This window comes from Pseudoliparis swirei, chromosome 1 (assembly GCF_029220125.1).
Source record: "Pseudoliparis swirei isolate HS2019 ecotype Mariana Trench chromosome 1, NWPU_hadal_v1, whole genome shotgun sequence".
NCBI classification, from domain to species: Eukaryota; Metazoa; Chordata; class Actinopteri; order Perciformes; family Liparidae; genus Pseudoliparis; species Pseudoliparis swirei.
In genome coordinates, this window is record NC_079388.1 from 20,006,652 (window position 1) to 20,026,154 (window position 19,503).

Here is a 19,503-nt window from a genome sequence, read left to right on the forward strand (position 1 = left end):
TGCCTACTGGCTAATTTGCATTAAATTAAAGTTATCATTAGCACAGTGTTTCTCCCTGTCGCCGGCGTGTGGGTGTTTTTTATGTATTTGTAATGTGTTGCATGTGGCATATGGTTTCCTTTGCGCGCGTGCATGCGCGTGCGTGTTTGTGACAAAAATATTGACAAAAGCAGCAGCGACAATAACAAAAGATAATTATTTGGCCCGCACGTCTGCATGCCTGTCCTTCTATTTGGCTGTGCACACGTTCAAACCTAGTAGCCTAAGTCAACCTGTCTTTTGGGCGGGAAATATTAACACTGAATTAATATTCTGAATATTAAATTAATATAAACAAATAAAAAAGGACAGACAGCATCAAACTAGCCAGAAAACCATCGATTAACTCATTTTTTGCCACGGTTTAGAAATGTTTCTCCACTTATATTATTATTTAAAGAATGAAAGTGTAGTACAAACCAGTTTAAAGGGCACAAGGAGACAAGGTGACAAGGAGACAAGGAGACAGCAGGGAATCTGGTGCCGCCTCGTGGGACGGCTTCTCTCCTGTGAGTTGCTCACTTTCCTAATTTAAGGACCCTAATGAATTTAATAAGTTGTGCTAAATTGTGTGTGTGTGTGTGTGTGTGTGTGTGTGTGTTCCCTGAGGAGAGACTCAGATTGCTCCATTGGGTGCAGAAACACAATAGTTGGCATCGCCCACACACACACACACACACACACACGTGCGCATACACACACACACGCACATCAGAATGTTAGTACTTTGTGTTTTTAAGGCCAGTTTGAATGAAGGAGCATTAAAGCTGTAAATCAAATCAATAGGTCTTCATTATGCAGACGGTCGATTTATTATGCATGTCCCTAAATGCCAAAGATTCCCTCGTGATGTTCTCATACACACAACACGAGTTAAACATACATGAAATGATAATAAACCATCCAATAAACCATCCATCCCTGAATCATTAGTTATTGTTCTTCATTCAATTATAACTGTTTTGTCTAAAATGTCTCAAAACAAAGCGTAAGAATAATTAACGTGTCTAATCAACCAGAAATGTACAATTTACAAAGTCATGAAGCCTGGTTGTATAGAAGTCTATGCTTCATGTGTTAAAGCTGCATTCTCTCTCCTGACCACCAGGGGGCGACTCCTCTGGTTGTATAGAAGTCTCTGCTTCATGTCTTAAAGCTGCATTCCCTCTCCTGACCACCAGGGGGCTCCTCTGGTTGTATAGAAGTCTATATAGTGACTTGTTCTCTTGATGTATTCCCTCAGTAAACATTGTAAACATGAGTTTATGTCGCAGTCTCTAGTTTCTAGTCTTCTTCTATACAGCATGATGTCATCATTTCGGACTTTATGGTCTGTAGAGTCCATAAGGGGGCGCTTTAGGGGCGGGGCTACCAGGTGATTGACAGGTCGACACCAGAGACATATACGGGGTCTCGTCACTCCATTGTCCACATATGGTCACTTCCTGCTCTCTGAGTGTCTTTTACACAAAAGTCCCTTTGCGTGTTTTTGTTGTTGTTTTATTTATTTTCTCTCGACACAAGACGATACCAAAATTAATTATAAACAGGACAAATGTGTATATATATATATTTATATACATGTATATATATATGAGGGCTGTCAATCGATGAAAACAATTTTACTAATTAATCGCACATTTTGAAATTCATTAATCGCGATTAATCGCAATTAAAAGTTAAAAGTTCATTCTTTTTAAAGACCAAACTTCACACAGAGCTGTGTTTCAAAGAGGCTCCTACATATAAAGTGCCAGCGAGGTATTTAATATCGTGGATGATAAATTGTTTCTTCAGTGAAACATCAGATGAGTAAAAAAAAAAGAAGTATATTGAGACCCCATTGGTCCTGTCATCTTTACCACTGAACAGCAGAACCAGTGGCCTTGGTAACTGACTTTTAAAGGCGTTTGCATGTGACACACCCCCACGTGTTCTACATCAAACATTCCAGAACAATCTCAGCTCTATTCAATGAGGCTCATTGTCCTGGTGCCGTGTTCTCTGCTCTCTGACTGACAGGCTGCTATAGAGCCTCACCCGTGAGGTGGGAGGTCCTTGTGATTTACTGAGTGTTCATTGGTTGTTTTTTCCCCAAAATGTTGACAGACAAACGGATTGACCAATCACGGTGAAGGTTTCGTGTGTCGCGTTCTTTCCGCGCCGCGTCCCCCGACACGTCGCCCCTCCGTTCCTCTGTGTATCAGAGGGGGAGACGGGAGGAAGGAGAGCAGGAGGAAGCCCGACTGATTCATCCATGAGTTAAACTCATTTATGATCCTTATTTTCGCGGAGAAATAATTGTTTTAAAACGGAAACAGTGTTAAACCGTACTGCCGCGGCTTGACACTCGGTTTGAGTGTAAAAACTTCAACGAACACCGGAAGTAAACAAAGTTGCGTTAATTGCGTTAAAATATTTTAGTGCGTTCACGCGGCCAAATTAATCGCATAGATTAACGCGTTAACGCTGACAGCCCCAGGGCTCTCAAGTCTCACGCATTGAGCGTGAGACTCACGCATTTCGGTCTTATCTCACGCACTCCCGCCACACATCGAATTCCTCACGCTGAAAAAACCTCTCGGCTATTTAATGCTTGAATGCAGGGGTGCTCAATACGCCGATCGATTGTTCCGCTGCAGAGCTCCGACGCCGGTCTGCGCGCATTGGGATGGAGCAAAAAAATAGTCACTAGCACGCCCCCCCCCCCCCAGTTCTTCTTCATGAGGTCAGTTCCTCTTCTTCTTCATGAGGTCAGTTCTTCTTCATGAGGTCAGTTCTTCTTCTTCATGAGGTCAGTTCTTCTTCATGAGGTAAGTTCCTCTTCTTCTTCATGAGGTCAGTTCTTCTTCTTCTTCATGAGGTCAGTTCTTCTTCTTCTTCATGAGGTCAGTTCTTCTTCTTCATGAGCTCAGTTCTTCTTCATGAGGTCAGTTCTTCTTCTTCTTCACAAGGTCAGTTCTTCTTTTTCATGAGGTCAGTTCTTCTTCATGAGGTCAGTTCTTCTTCTTCGTGAGGTCAGTTCTTCTTCATGAGGTCAGTTCCTATTCATGAGGTCAGTTCTTCTTCATGAGGTCAGTTCCTCTTCATCATGAGGTCAGTTCTTCTTCATGAGGTCAGCTCCTCTTCTTCATGAGGTCAGTTCTTCTTCTTCATGAGGTCAGCTCCTCTTCTTCATGAGGTCAGCTCCTCTTCTTCATGAGGTCAGTTCTTCTTCATGAGGTCAGTTCTTCTTCTTCATGAGGTCAGCTCCTCTTCTTCATGAGGTCAGTTATTCTTCTTCATGAGGTCAGTTCCTCTTCATCATGAGGTCAGTTCCTCTTCATCATGAGGTCAGTTCCTCTTCTTCATGAGGTCAGTTCTTCTTCTTCATGAGGTCAGTTCTTCTTTATGAGGTCAGCTCTTCTTCATGAGGTCAGCTCCTCTTCTTTATGAGGTCAGCTCTTCTTCATGAGGTCAGTTCCTCTTCATCATGAGGTCAGTTCTTCTTCATGAGGTCAGTTCCTCTTCTTCATGAGGTCAGTTCTTCTTCTTCATGAGGTCAGTTCTTCTTTATGAGGTCAGCTCTTCTTCATGAGGTCAGTTCTTCTTCATGAGGTCAGTTCTTCTTCTTCATGAGCGGTCCAATTCATTTTATTTTCTTAACTCAATGGGTCACAACACACAGACATACACAGGCTGGAGTTCACTGTACACAAAGTTAAGCTGGATTCATCTTGCGGAGAGGCTTTTATTTTGAAAGGGCCCGGTCACTCCAGGAAGCAGCAAAGTGACATAAAAAGAAAGTCCGGAGCTCAAATTTAGACTTTTTTTTTTCTGCTGAAATCTAGGTTGAAACCCTCGCCAGACGTCGAGATGAAAAGGATGTGACGGTTTTGTTTTGCTGCAGGAATAAATTAAATAAAGTTTCGACGACTTCAAACGATTCGCGCGATCATTTTTTTTGCGGCTAATTTCATCGTAAAAAAAAGAACCGACTTCGCCCGCAGAAGTGTTGCCGTGTAGACGCCGGTGTGACGGAGCCTTCACCGCTGCAGCTCATGGAGGTTTTTTATTATTTATAAGTAAAAATGAGCCGTTAAAAAAAAGGCGAGTGAGTTTAAATTTTGCAGAGAATGTTTAGTTTCTAGTTTCGTGAGATCGACCAATCACGGCTCAGAGAAAGAAGCCGAGTCACCGACTGGCCGAAGGGTAAATACGTTTTGAAAACCAAGTATACACAGCGACTTACAGGGCTCAGAAATGTTCACGCCATCGTCATCGTCGTCGTCATCATCATCATCATCATCAGGTTAGTTTCATACAAAAGCTTGTTTGGGTTTTTTTAAATCCTTTTTTTCTTCCATAAATACAAAGACGAGCCGCGCTCTTCGTCATCGGTGCAATAAAACTCGAGGACGCACGTTTTTTCCCGGCGGTGCATCCCCTTCCATAAAAGTCACGGCGGCCATTAGAGCCGATGTTAACATTATTATTATCATAATTTATTTTACATATTTTTTTAAAGCGGACATTTCTGTCTTCCCTTTTTCAAAAGAATGGCTGAATATTCTCTTTGTCGACGCTCGAGTGACGCGGAGGAAATCCGTCGACCTCGTCTTCCACTGTGTTTATGAAAAGGGGGCGGGGCTTAAGCCCAGCGAAGCTGCCGCAGTTCAAAACCTCTTTTTTTTCTCCTCCTCTTACTCATCTTCCCTCTAAATGCCTCTTCAGCTGCTCGACAGCCTCTTCCTCTTCCTCACACCGTGACCTCGTTCTTACTCCCAGTCCGCAGTTCCTGCACCCCCCCGCCCCCGGGGATGAAGTGCAGCTGTTCAATGGTGTTCTGCCTCTTGCTGGCGAAAGCCATCCGTCTGGCGTTGGGGTGACCTCCGCCGCCGCCATGGGGGTCCCAGCCGGCGTGCATGCCCCCGCCGGACATGGTGCCGTGGTCGTAGTCGTGGCCCGGCGTGGGGTGGGAGTTCATCTTGATCATGTGGTGGCGGTCCATCGACGGCGTGACGCAGATGTTCTGCTGCGACTGGGCCTTCTGGTGGTGGCTGAGCCGGCCCATGGTGGGCACCATCATTCTGTCTCCGCGGTCACCTGCTCCACCTCCTCCTCCACTTCCTCCACCTCCCATCAGGCCCATCATCAGCCGGTCCTCCAGGCGGTCCGGGGAGACCAGGAGCCTCTCGTGGGACCTGGAACCAGACAGTCGAGTTATTAAAGTTCAATGGAGAGGTATCGTTATTATATTAGTGCATCACGGTATCATTTAATAAGAATCTCAAAACAAATTTCAAGTTTTTTTATTTTTATTTATTATCAATTTGGCAAAGTGTATTGTTTTAAACAACCTTTGTTTATACCTCATTATATATATACACATATATATAATATAAGTATAAATATTATATATACTATATATTATATTAATATATAATATATATATTATATAAGATGTATATATATTATTTAATACTTATATATTTAGTATATACTTATATAATATATATTTATTATATATTATATAATTTATACATAATTATAATATATATTATATTTATATATAATATATATAAGATTTATATATTTAATATTTATATGTTTAGTATATACACATATAGAATATATTATATTATATATTAATATAATATACATAAATGTATGTAATATATAAATATGATATATCAATATAAATATATATGTTATATAAAATATACATAATAGAATACATACTTATATATTATATGTGCTTTATATTATATTTATATATATTATATAATATATGTATTATATATATAAGATGTATCTATTAAATAATATTTATATATAAGATGTATATATTAACCCTCCTGTTATGTTGCGGGTCAAATTGACCCGTTTCAAAGTTTGAAAATCTAGGAAAAATACTTCCAAGTACTCTTTCTGTATAAAACTTCTTCTGCTTACCTTATTTAGTGTAATCAACGTAAAAAGAAATACCAAAAAAAATCATGTATTTGCAACCCCACCCCTGCAGGTTTATATAACAGAGATGATGTTCCCGGGTCAATTTGACCCGGCTGTGAAAGTGAAGGCTAAAAGTCATCAGAAGAGTCACGTTTAGACTATTTCTTTCTTTGTAAATGTAGGACAGTCTTTCTTACTCCCTCCCACCAAGTTTCAACACACACACTCGCACCAACACACACACACACCAACACACACACACACACACTAACACACGCACAGACACCAACACACACACAAACACACATATCAGCACACACACACCCCGTTCACAACCCCATATATAAAGTTGTACACATTTCAAACTTCAAACAAAAGAATCAGGTGGTTGTTATGGGAACCGTCTCTATCCTGCTGTGTGCCTATCACCCGACATGAGAAGCACACTTTACAGACGAAACAATGTTTATCATCTTCTAACTTTCCCCCTAAATACACCTTTATTGTAAGTCGCTTTGGATAAAAGCGTCAGCTAAATGACATGTAATGTAATGTAATATTGGACATGGGACACTAATGTGAGGGTTTCTTTCATGTCACAACTAATACATATGTAGTAGGCCTATAGTACTTCTAATATACTGTCTGTCTGACTGGGAGAGACACACACCCTGTCTCATCCCAATCTCAGACCCACACACATTCTCTCTCTAACGACCACACCTGTGCGAGAAATACAGAAACTATTTTGACGGGAACCTTTATTTTTCCCTGCGTGAAAACTCCACGCACGCCTTAGCAGGGGAGGGGCCAAACATACAAAATGGTTGCTGAGAAGTCCTACAACATTACACTCTGCAGGTACATATGACTGCACCAAGAGGATGACTGTGTGCTGGCCTTTGGTCATCTTTTATCATATATGTTATGCATCTTAACACTAAAAATAAACATAACTAACGTTTACTTTCAATACAAATCCTTTATGACTCATTTGGCTTGATTTTTAGTGGGCGGGTCATTATGACCCTGAACAGCACAGGTGTCTCATCTCTATTTATCTACATCACCCCATGAAAAGAAAAAAAATTACAAAATGCAAATTAAATTTAAGAGAAAATACATGTTATGGTAGACTAATGCAATTTAGATTTAGATTCTTTCAATGTTCCTAAAAAATTGTTTGAACCTGTATTTTTCATTAAAACGAGTGAGTGCTCCTGATTGAACTCTGATCTATGGAGGGGTGAATAACTCAATTCCACTAAAAACTGATTTAATTGTTAGTAATGTTGTTGGTGATGATCATCACCAACAACATTACTAAATTCTAAAAACTATAGTTTGTACATCGATGTACAAACTATAGTTTTTAGAATTTTTTGGTTTCTGACCACTTTTGGATGATTCAACATTAACCGGGTCAAATTGACCCGGGAACATCACAGCTGTATGAAAGAAACGAACATAACAGGAGGGTTAAATAATATTTATATATTTAATATATATATAAAGATGTGTTATATATATATATATATATAACCTGATCCGAGTCCTATGAGGTGAAGAGGATCCAAACATCAACATGGTGACCCTCTCCTCATGTCCCCTCCCCCGCCGGGTCTCACCTGCGGAGCGCCTGTGGGTTGGACCCCCTGCCGGGGCCCATCATGGCCTTGTAGTATTGGTGCTGCTGGTTCTTGGACAGCCGGGTCAGCGTGCCGCCCTCCCCGAGCAGCTGGTCCTGGGAGCGCACGCGGCGCGGCGGCCTGTCAAAGGGGGCGAAGCCAGAGGCGGCGTACTGCGTCTGCGCCGGCAGCGGGTACGGGTTGGGGGTGGAGGCCGGCATGTGGAGGCGGGGCCTGGAGCCGTGAAGGGGCAGCGTGCCCCGGGACGAGCCCAGGGTGTAGTCACCCCCCCACGGCAGGTGGTGCTGAGACGAGTGGAAGGAGGGAGGAGCGTTGTGGGAGCGCCGCTTGGACCCGTAGTAGTTAGAGTACTCATCCAGTTCTTTCTCTGGAGGAGGGAGAGAGAGAGAGAGAGAGGGAGGGAGAGAGAGGACAACATTCATTAGTGTTATTGATTAGTACATCGATGTGTTCATCCCTGTGGTCTACGAAATGTCACACACACACACACACACTTCTTGAGATAATGCCACCTAATTATAATCCGAGATGAATGAAAAGAAAAAGGAGGTGAAATACTGGGATGCAGGAGAGAGAGACAGACAGAGACAGGGAGAGAGAGAGAGAGACAGAAAGAGAGGAAATGGATTCAGAGAACAGGAAGTGAGGAACCGATGAGACAAAAGACAAAGTGTTGTTGGAGGAGAACCAGAAGAAGACAGGAGGAGCTTCATCTTCACAGCCAATGGAAGCTCCATTAAACATGACCTTTAACTAGCCACCTTGCTCCCTCTTCCTCCCCTCTCGTCTCCTCCATCCTCTCTCTCTTCCTCCGCAGTAAACTAGTAGTAAACCAGCAGTAAACTAGCAGTAAATCCGTAGTAAACTAGCAGTAAAGTAGTAAACCAGTAATAAACTAGCAGTAACTAGTAGTAAACCAGAAATAAACTAGTAGTAAACTAGCAGTAAAGTAGTAAACCAGTAATAAACTAGTAGTAAACCAGAAATAAACTAGTAGTAAAGTAGTAAACCAGAAATAAACTAGTAGTAAACCTGAAATAAACGAGCAGTAACTAGTAGTAAACCAGTAATAAACTAGTAGTAAACCAGAAATAAACTAGTAGTAAACTAGCAGTAAACTAGCAGTAACTAGTAGTAAATCAGTAGTAAAGTAGTACACCAGAAATAAACTAGTAGTAAACTAGCAGTAAAGTAGTAAACCAGTAATTAACTAGTAGTAAACTAGAAATAAACTAGCAGTAAATAGTAGTAAACCAAAAATAAACTAGTAGTAAATCAGTAGCAAACTAGTAGTAAACTAGCAGTAAACTAGCAGTAACTAGTAGTAAACCAGAAATAAACTATTAGTAAACCAGTAGTAAACTCGAACGAGCGAGATATTAAGATGCTGATTTCTCAACACCACATGCCATCGCTGCATTAGGACTATCATCATCATCTTCATCATCACTATTATTAATAATATTAATTAAAAGTCATTCATAATAATAATATAAGAGGTGAAGTCTCTGGGCGACTGCAGTCTGAACGAAGAACACTTGAGGCTGCTCAAGGACTGGGATGAACTGTGGACCACACACACACACACACACACACACACACACACACACACACACACAGTCACACACAGTCACACACACACACACACACACACAGTCACCATCCATCACTCAGCCTGCAGAGACCAATCCCCTCCCCCTGCAGTCTTCAGCAATATCGGGGCGAGAGAGGTAACGAGAGAGAGAGAGAGAGACGCTGCCTCAAGCGTCTTTTCTTCCCTGTTGAAGGCAGTCAGGACCCTGCAGACCAGCAGCTATCCCCCCTCCCCCCTCCCCCCTCCCCAATCTCCGCCACATCTCCCCTCCAATCCTCTCTCTCTCCGTTTTCTCTTCCTTCTGCATCTCTCATCTTCCTGGATGTTTGTTTTTCTTCCTGCTGCATCCATATTCGGCCAATCGGCTGCCTGCCAATCCTCCTCTTTCTCCACATCTATATTCTCCATTCCTCCCTTCTTCATCTCCATCTCTCTCACTCTGCTCCAATCTCTCCATTTACCCCCCCATCATGTTTATATGTTTCCTGTTATGACTGTTTACACGTCCACACGTCGTGGTTATTTATTTAGTTGTGTGTGTGGGGGAGGGGGGGGGGGGCTGAGTCACAGATCTCCTGGCGGCCATGTTTGTTTGTTTGTTTGTTTGCTTGTTTCCAGTCGTAATGGATGTTTAAGTTTTACTAACCAGCCAACGTTTTAAAAAAAATAATAATTGTGATATGATGTTGTGGCGGCCTCCGCACAGCGAGGAGGGGGAGGAGGGGGCGGGGCCTTTGGAGAAGTTCATAAATTGGCCACAAGAAGTCGACACTTCCAATATGGCCGCCACCTGCCGTGTGACATCACCTGAGAGCCAATCAATCAGTCCCCCCCCCCTCATCCCCCCTGAAGTCAATCAGTCACCCCCTCACCCCCCCCCCCGCTCACCCAGCCTCTTCAGCGAGCTGTAGCGGTTGATCTCGGGCTTCATGGCCGTCTCGTAGGACGGCGGCAGCTGGGCGAGGTTGTGGAAGGAGTGGGAGAAGGACGGGTGGCCGTCGTGTCTCACGCCGCCGCCGCCGCCGCCGCCTTTACCGCTCCCGGAGAGAAGGGCGGACCCGGAGGAGAGCTGGGAGGAGTTGTTCAAACGGGCGCCTCGCTCTGGAAGGAGAGAAGAAGAACATGATGAACGAGAAGAAAGGAAGGAGGAGACTCAGAGTGGGAAAGGAGGAGCAGAACAAATTAATGGAAAGGGAAGAGAAGGAGAGGTAGAAGAGAAGGAGAGGTAGAGGAGGAGAGGTAGAAGAGGAGGAGAGGTAGAAGAGAGAGAGATAGAAGAAGAGGAGAGATAGGAGAGAAGGAGAGGTAGAAGAAGAGAGGTAGAAGAGAAGGAGAGGTAGAAGAAGAGGAGAGATAGGAGAGAAGGAGAGGTAGAAGAAGAGAGGTAGGAGAGGAGGAGAGGTAGGAGAGGAGGAGAGGTAGAAGAGAAGGAGAGGTAACAGAGGAGGAGAGGTAGAAGAGGAGGCGATTCAAGCTGGTTCTCCATCAGTCGACACAGGAAGTGTCTCCATGGCGACCGTCTATAAATACAATGGTGTTCATCGGAGACACAAACACATGTAGATACAGAGAGATGCACCGGGAGCATGGAGGAGGAGGAGGAGGAGGAGGGGGGGGATGAGGAGGAGGAGGTGCGGGGGGGAGGGGCTACAAACACACACACATTCACATTTATGCAACGCACCGATCGATACACATGAAAAAATGATTTGGTCTTATGTAAGATGAGCTGTGTGTGCATGTGTGTGTGCGTGTGTGTGTGGGGAGGTGCACCACCATGTGAGGGTGAAACGAAAACGACAACAACCTTGAGGCAGATATTTAAAAAAAATAACAAAAAGAGAAAAAAAGTGAGAATATGAATTAAAGATGATGCAACTCTGGGGGGGAAACCCCGTTACTGTCGCTCCCCGACTCACACACACACAGACACACACACACTCACACACTGGTGTTTCACCATCGATGGTAATAGGCAACACACACGTGTCTGTGTGTGTGTGTGTGTGTGTGTGTGGGGGGGGGCAAGCTGTGAGATGATGGTTTAAAAGCACGAGGGACGGAATAAAAGCATCAACAGAGCCTCCATCCTCGTGTTGTTGTTGTTGTTGTTGGAACACCTACGGCGGCTGACAGACGTTTCATTTGGGAGTCGTGGAAAAGGAAAGAAAGTTGAACTTTGTGTCTTTCAAAAAAATATTTGTTGACTTTGCGAACCGTATTTTAGTTGATGACACGTCGTTTTCATTATCCTGGTGTTTTTAAAACCATGTGAAAATGAAACGGAGGCAGATTTAACTTCCAGATGAACTGAGCGTGTCGTTTGTCTCGTGATGAATAAGACTCGTCTTCATCGAGCGCATTACAAAGACCACTGAGTGAGCCGCTCCTCTTCGTATCTCCTCTTTGTCTCTCCTCTTCGTCTCTCCTCTTCGCCTCTCCTCTTCGTCTCCTCTTCATCTCTCCTCTTCGCCTCTCCTCTTCGTCTCTCCTCTTCATCTCGCCTCTTCATCTCCTCTTCGCCTCTCCTCTTCGTCTCTCCTCGTGTCACCCGGTGGAGGTGTGATGCTTCTGGAACAATATGCAGTGAAACTACTTAAAACACCAGAGAGGAGAGCGAGTGCTTCTCCTGGTGGTGTTCGGACCGACTCCTCCACTTCTTTTCTTTTCTTTTCGCTCGCTTCGCTTTCTTTGTTGTCCCTGTGCAAAAAGTCCGGGAAAACAGTCTCGCGGCGAGGGGCCCGGGATCCTCGGGAAGAGCCCAGAGCTCAGGTGATGCGTCGCACCATGCCGCACAGGAGGAAGGAGGACATGTGGAAGCAGGCTGGTGGGGTCAGGTGGGTGCATTAACCAGACAACTTTTTTACTCTTGTCACGCTCAACACGACACGTGTTCCTCAGAGTGCAGGACGAGCACAAGGTAAGACAGACACCGTGGTGGGCAGTGGGTCCGGGGGCGTGACCCCCCCCCCCCCCGACCACGAGGTTTACCGATGGAGGCGGCGTGTTTGGGGCTGGAGGCCGAGCCCTGCTGCTGGCCGCCGGCTGCAAAGAGAGCAGAGCCGACACACTGATGGACAACGACGGCTCCGGAGGACGAGGGGACGGACAGACAGGCGGGGCGACAGGGAGTCGGCTTTCTTTTTGGGGGGGGCAACACAAAGCTGCACGTCAACTCCTCCAGAACCTTCTGCCTTGTTTGATACTCGCGAGAAAGACATACACATATGTACATTTATATATACAATAGGTGAAGACCGATACCCCCTGAGTCAGAGAACTGATCCGTTTACATTCATCTAAACCCTGAGTGGACATTTAGTGGACACGTCTTCTAGAATCAGAATGATTGAAGGAGAATCCTCGTTGGACGTATCGTCATCGTTTCTGAGGAGTAATTGGGCTTCGTCGTCAAAACTAACAAATGTATTTCCCGTTGATGACGTTCAGCTAAACGTGTAAACATCTGGCCGACTCACTGCGGTTGTCTTTGCTCTGCAGGACGGGCGTGTAGAGGCCTTTGGCCGTCCGGCCGTCCGCCGCGGTGGCCGTCAGCAGCGCCGCGTTGTTCCTCTCGCCCGGCTGCACCGGGCTGGACTGGTGGCGCAAGATGTCCACCAGCGATCTGACACAGGGGAGGACGGGGGGAGGAAAAGGAAGGGCGGGGTGAAGAAAAGGGAGGGGGGGGTGAGGGAAGGGAGGGTGGGGTGAAGAAAGAGAGGAAGGGGCGAAGAAAAGCAAGGATGGGGTGAGCAAAGGGAGTGCATGGTGAGGAAAAGGGAGGACGGGGCGAGGAACAGGGAGGACGGGGTGAGGAAAGAGAAGGCGGGGTGAGGAAAATGGAGGACGGGGGCGAGGAAATGGAGGGCGGGGTGAGGAAAAGGGAGGGCGGGGTGAAGAAAAGGGAGAGCGGGGTGAGGAAAAGGAAGGGCGGGGTAAGAAAAAGGGATGGTGGGGTGAGGAAAAGGGAGGGCGGGTGAAGAAAAGGGAGGGCGGGGTGAGGAAAGAGGACGGGCGAAGAAAAGCAAGGACGGGGTGAGCAAAGGGAGGACGAGGTGAGTAAAGAGAGGGCGGGATGAGGAAAGAGAGGGCGGGGTGAGGAAAGAGAGGGCGGGATGTGGAAAAGGGAGGACGGGGTGAGGAAAAGAGGACGGGGGTGAGGAAAGAGGAGACAAAAAGACAGAAGGAACCAGTGAGTACAGATTCTGGTAAACGATTCTGTTCCTCCATGAGATGAATGCCACAAACTTAAATCCCTTTCTGTGACTCTCAGGTCATGAAAGTCGTTTTCCTCCACAGAGCGCTGGCCTCACCTGGGCATGTTGATGTCTCTGTTCCGGGGGCGACGCGCCATCTTGCTGAAGGCGATCCTGACGCCCACAGCCAACACCAGCGTGAAGGAGATCACGCCTCCGATGACGTAGGCCGTACTGAGGATGGAGAGACGCAACATGTTATCAATGCTTTCATGTGCTCAGGTTTTCTAAGGTCCTTCTATGACTTTGACACTTGGCTGGTGTAACATGTTGCAGGAGCATGAACGCCTCGACTTCATGCAGGAGCGCCCCGCATTCATCGACTTGTTGAAGGAGCACCCCGAACTCATGGACTTGTTGCAGGAGCACCCCGAACTCATGGACTTGTTGCAGGAGCACCCCGAACTCATCGACTTATTGCAGGAGCACCCCGAACTCATCAACTTGTTGCAGGAGCACCCCAAACTCATCGACTTGTTGCAGGAGCACCCCGAACACATCGACTTGTTGCAGGAGCACCCCGAACACATCGACTTGTTGCAGGAGCACCCCGAACTCATCGACTTGTTGCAGGAGCACCCCGAACTCATCGACTTGTTGCAGGAGCACCCCGAACTCATCGACTTGTTGCAGGAGCACCCCGAACTCATCGACTTGTTGCAGGAGCACCCCGAACTCATCGACTTGTTGCAGGAGCACCCCGAACTCATCGACTTGTTGCAGGAGCACCCCGAACACATCGACTTGTTGCAGGAGCACCCCGAACACATCGACTTGTTGCAGGAGCACCCCAAACTCATCGACTTGTTGCAGGAGCACCCGAACTCAGACTTGTTGCAGGAGCACCCCGAACACATCGACTTGTTACAGGAGCACCCCAAACTCATCGACTTGTTGCAGGAGCACCCCGAACACATCGACTTGTTGCAGGAGCACCCCGAACACATCGACTTGTTGCAGGAGCACCCCGAACTCATCGACTTGTTGCAGGAGCACCCGAACACATCGACTTGTTGCAGGAGCACCCCGAACTCATCGACTTGTTGCAGGAGCACCCCGAACTCATCGACTTGTTGCAGGAGCACCCCGAACTCATCGACTTGTTGCAGGAGCACCCCGAACTCATCGACTTGTTGCAGGAGCACCCCGAACTCATCGACTTGTTGCAGGAGCACCCCGAACTCATCGACTTGTTGCAGGAGCACCCCGAACACATCGACTTGTTGCAGGAGCACCCCGAACACATCGACTTGTTGCAGGAGCACCCCGAACTCATCGACTTGTTGCAGGAGCACCCCGAACTCATCGACTTGTTGCAGGAGCACCCCGAACTCATCGACTTGTTGCAGGAGCACCCCGGACACATCGACTTGTTGCAGGAGCACCCCGGACACATCGACTTGTTGCAGGAGCACCGCAAACTCATCGACTTCATGTAGGAGCACCCCAAACTCATCGACTTCATGCAGGAGCACCCCGAATTCATCGACTTCATGCAGTGCACCTGCATGAAGTCGATGAGTTCGGGGTGCTCCTGCAACAAGTCGATGTGTTCGGGGTGCTCCTGCAACAAGTCGATGAGTGCACCTCGAACAAGTCGATGAGGTGCACCTCGAACTCATCGACTTGTTGCAGGAGCACCCCAAATTCATCGACTTCATGCAGGAGCACCCTGATCTCATCGACTTGTTACAGGAGCACCCCGAACTCATCGACTTGTTGCAGGAGCACCCCGAACTCATCGACTTGTTGCGCCCCATATGTCTTTTTTCTTCTCAGTGTGGTGCCTTTTTGCTGGACGTGAAAAAGACCGATCACTTTACCAACCATTAAGAGGGCGAAAATTGTTTCGTTCTTGAGAATTTTGGGCAACTTGTTTTCATGGTCTGTGTTAAGCTAGCGCCTGAGCACTCATTTGCAGGGTTAGAAAGCAGCAATAAAAATGCATTAGGTCGTGGCCTTGAATTCAGATGTGCAGCTGGGAATCACAATTGAATGAGAGCATATGTTGGAACATGCTCCGTAACTTCTATTGCTCTCAATATTCTTACTTATCCTAAAATTGGCATTGTTCCAAGTAAAAATAAGAAGGCGTTGTGGTTCCTGAAAGTAATACATGATCCTTTTTAGTCTGTTTTCACATAACATTATTCATTTGTTTCTGCTGGGACAAAAGGCGTCCAAGGCGCCGCTGACCTGCTGTTCTGCTGTTGCAGCGTCTCGAAGTCCGGGTCGGGCTTGTTGCCGGGGCTGGGGGTGACGGCGTCCTGCGGCTCGGCCCAGACAGGGGAGATGTAGTTGTTGCAGGACTCCTGGTCCAGCCGGCTCCTCTGGTGCTCGCAGCAGAACCGGTAGTGGCAGGTCCCGCAGCAGTAGATGTAGCTGCCCTTGGAGCAGTTGAACGTAGTGTCAAATTGCCCCATGACGTCATAGTAGCCCCTGTGGGGCAAAGTTGGGGACAGTTTAATAACAAAGAGGTTTCTTTTGTTCTGGTTTTCTCTAAATCCACATCGTAACCAATCGTGTCATCTTTGTTTTGTTGAACAAGCTCAATTCATTTCTCCTTCCTCGTCAACGCGGCCGCCTTCCTCCAGCTGGAGCGGAGGTCAAAATATGAAGGAGAGAAGAAAAGAAGGAGAGAAAAAAAGGCAACGCTACCGTTACCGAGCAGCCGGAGCCGCGGTGCGATCTGACGGACGGAGACGAATCAATTAAAGAAACCGATGTTTTAAACGGAACACGAGAGACGAGCTTTGTGCCGTTCTTCAACATCTGGGCCTGTTATTATTGCTGCTGGTTGTGTGCGTGTGTGTGTACATGTGTGTGTGTGTGGCTCGCCAGCACACAACTGATTTAGAGCTGATTACATGTTGCCTAGCAACAGCAAGACGCCTCTCAGTGCAGAAATATAAGCGCCGGTGAGATGGAGATCGGAGCTGCTGCGGAAGGACAAGAAAGAGAATCATGATGTGCCTCGTTGTTATATAGCATCCAGTGAGATCAACGCACAACGCAGAGGAAACAAAGAGGAGACAATGCTGGGGGTTTTACACAGTTTTTGTTGTTGCTATTACGGCTGAGTTACAATTACAAGTCCCTCTTCGGATATTATGTTTACATCTGGTTTACTACTCTCATTATATGAATAATTCATGTCATGTGCATTGAATGTGTTGCATCTCTGTCCTGTTGTTCATTCTGGTCACATGATATCTATCGTACCTATTGGATCCTCCACTGTTGCTCTCCCGAAGTGTCTTCCCTTTTTCTACCAGTTAAAATGTTCTTTTGGGGGAGGGGGGGGGGGTTCCTGAACCGATGTGAGGTCAAAGGTCAGACGACGATGACGACAACCCGTCTGAAGTCAGCAACTACAGACCGGCCTCTCTTCTGCCTTTTCATTCCAAAACTCTCGAGCGAGCTATCTTTAACCGAGTGTCCTCCTATCTCCAGAGCAACAACCTTCTTGACCCACACCAGTCTGGTGTTCAAGGCCACTCAACAGAGACTGCCCTCCTGGCTGTCTCTAAGCAGCTTCACACTGTTAGAGCAGCCTCTCTCTCCTCTGTCCTTATCCTTCTAGACCTTTCTGAGGCAGATCCTTATCTCCTCCCTTCAGGACCTGGGTAACGACCTCCCTTACCAGGAGAGGATCTGTGTCTGATCCTTGCCCTCTCACTACTGGTGTTCCTCAAGGCACTCTCCTGGTTCCTCTCCTCTTTCTCCCACTACTGGTGTTCCTCAAGGTACTGTCCTGGATCCTCTCCTCTTCCTCTCACTACTGGTGTTCCTCAAGGCACTGTCCTGTTTCCTCTCCTCTTTCTCCCACTACTGGTGTTCCTCAAGGCACTGTCCTGGATCCTCTCCTCTTCCTCTCACAACTGGTGTTCCTCAAGATACTGTCCTGGGTCCTCTTCCTCTCACTACTGGTGTTCCTCAAGACACTGTCCTGGGTCCTCTCCTCTTTCTCTCACTACTGGTGTTCCTCAAGGCACTGTCCTGGTTCCTCTCCTCTTTCTCCCACTACTGGTGTTCCTCAAGGCACTGTCCTGGATCCTCTCCTCTTCCTCTCACAACTGGTGTTCCTCAAGACACTGTCCTGGGTCCTCTTCCTCTCACTACTGGTGTTCCTCAAGACACTGTCCTGGGTCCTCTCCTCTTTCTCTCACTACTGGTGTTCCTCAAGGCACTGTCCTGGATCCTCTCCTCTTCCTCTCACTACTGGTGTTCCTCAAGGCACTGTCCTGGGTCCTCTCCTCTTCTCTCTGTTCACTAATTCTCTCGGCTCTGTCATTCGCTCGCATTGGCTTTTCTTACCACAGGTACGCCGATGACACCCAACTGATACGGATTGTAAAGCCCTCAAAGGCAAATTTGTAATTTGTGCTTTTGGGCTACACTAAATAAATTAAATATAATTTTTATCAGCCTTTCAATGCTCGGAAATAAAAAACACACAGGTTCACCCCACAAAGCGCGACGGGAAGCCGTACCTGCACACGTCCACGTCCACCAGCTTCCGAGGAGGCGGAGCCACCTGAGCCGCGCCGAGCGGAGGCTTCAGGGCGTCGGCCGTCATGTTCCTCGGCAACATGGTCTGAGGGAGGGGCTTCGGAGGGAGCTCGGCCATCTCCGGCGCCACTTCGTCGTCGTCGCCGTCCTCCACTACCTCGGCCGCTTTGGGCGCCACTTTGGGCCCGGCGGGCACCGGGGGCTTGTAGCCGGTCAGGCGGAACAAGGCGGTGCTCTTTGTACCGGAGTCGGCCGCGGAGACGGCGAGGCAGGAGAAAAGAAGGAGGACGAGGGACGGGCGAAACATCGCCCTCGAAGTCCAAGATGTCATTGTTTTTCAGTTTTTGAGCAGTCGTTTTAAAAAAAAGAATCCAAGATGGCAGCCCTCTCGATTCATACAAAAACAACGTCTCTTTCGGGATGCACAGGAGCAGAAGGTCTCTCAGAGTTCACTCAGTTCAGGAGAGGCGTCATGAAGGTGTTTCACTCTCTCAGCTTCATGTAAACAATTCTCCTGATACAAATCACTCACGTAAGCAGCAGTTGTAAACATTGAGGTCTTTCAAAAGGTTTTGAATGTTTTGCCTGTGAAATGGACGATTCATAAATATAGAATAATGTGGTTCGTTTTATGGCAGCGGGTGTCGGACGACAGTCTTGCAGTCTCTCGGTCAAAATAGGCAGTGATGTTTTTTTTGTTTTGTTTTTAATTTTCTGTAAACAAGATGAGAAAACTAAACTCGTTAAACGTGACCCGACGGTAGGAGTCTCGCATCTCCTACCCAAAAAGGGTTTTCGTGTCACGAAAGTTACATAAGAAACTGCGATGGAATAGGTGATCTGGAAACATTTATCAAGCGTTGTATGTAAACTGTATTTTCTTTTTTTTTTATACGCTTCAACAGACGAAGGTTCTCTTGTCTGGGTTTTGGCACTTCTGTTGTCCTGCTGATGTTAAAAATATATGTGAAAAACGTGGTTCTCTGTTAAAAATCCACTCAAATACTGGAGTCGAGTCTCGGCGCCCGGCAGCTTCGGAGATCTCGGCTTTGTTCAGTCACACAAGCTGTGACGTAAATGTCTTATTTCTTTTTTGTTAAAAAAACATCATGCTCACAATTTGCGGTTAAAAACGAATTCTTCCTCTCGGCGGGAAGAGAATCGGTAAAGGTCAATATGCGAATTCAGACGTTAGCTAGCTGCGAAACGAACGCTAAGCGTCGTAAAACGGCGAAGAGAAAGAAAGTCGATATCGTCAAGGCATTCGCAGAAGAGTGATCGGAAGCGGGAAAAAACGAGTCACATTAAAAAAAATCTTTCGCTTTTTTTGCGTCTCTTTTCTTTCGTTAAGCGGGAGGACCTACGTCCGTTCGATTCCCTCGTGCGAGTGTCGTTGCTCCGAATTTAGTTTGGCCCAACAGAAGAGAACGAAGGAGGGCTTGGGCCCGGTCCGAGCAGCGCAGCGAGGTTCTGCCCACAGAACAGACATGAAAGTGTCGGGATTCATCCGTCAACACGC

The 19,503-nt window shown here is 46.8% G+C and overlaps 1 protein-coding gene across 1 annotated transcript in view; it reads right to left on the minus strand.

Annotated features, from left to right (window-relative positions):
- Positions 1-3,755: 3,755 nt before the first annotated feature.
- Positions 3,756-19,503, minus strand: part of shisa7b (shisa family member 7) — a 25,187-nt gene continuing 9,439 nt past the window's right edge. The window contains exons 3-9 of the mRNA XM_056427358.1: positions 17,966-19,503; positions 15,669-15,911; positions 13,530-13,646; positions 12,696-12,841; positions 10,105-10,317; positions 7,602-7,989; positions 3,756-5,222 (exon numbers count right to left, since the gene is read on the minus strand). The exon at positions 17,966-19,503 is cut by the window's right edge and continues 801 nt beyond it. Coding sequence (XP_056283333.1) covers positions 4,778-5,222; positions 7,602-7,989; positions 10,105-10,317; positions 12,696-12,841; positions 13,530-13,646; positions 15,669-15,911; positions 17,966-18,315 — 1,902 coding nt within the window. The 5' untranslated portion in view covers positions 18,316-19,503 and the 3' untranslated portion in view covers positions 3,756-4,777. The remainder of the gene's footprint in view (positions 5,223-7,601; positions 7,990-10,104; positions 10,318-12,695; positions 12,842-13,529; positions 13,647-15,668; positions 15,912-17,965) is intronic.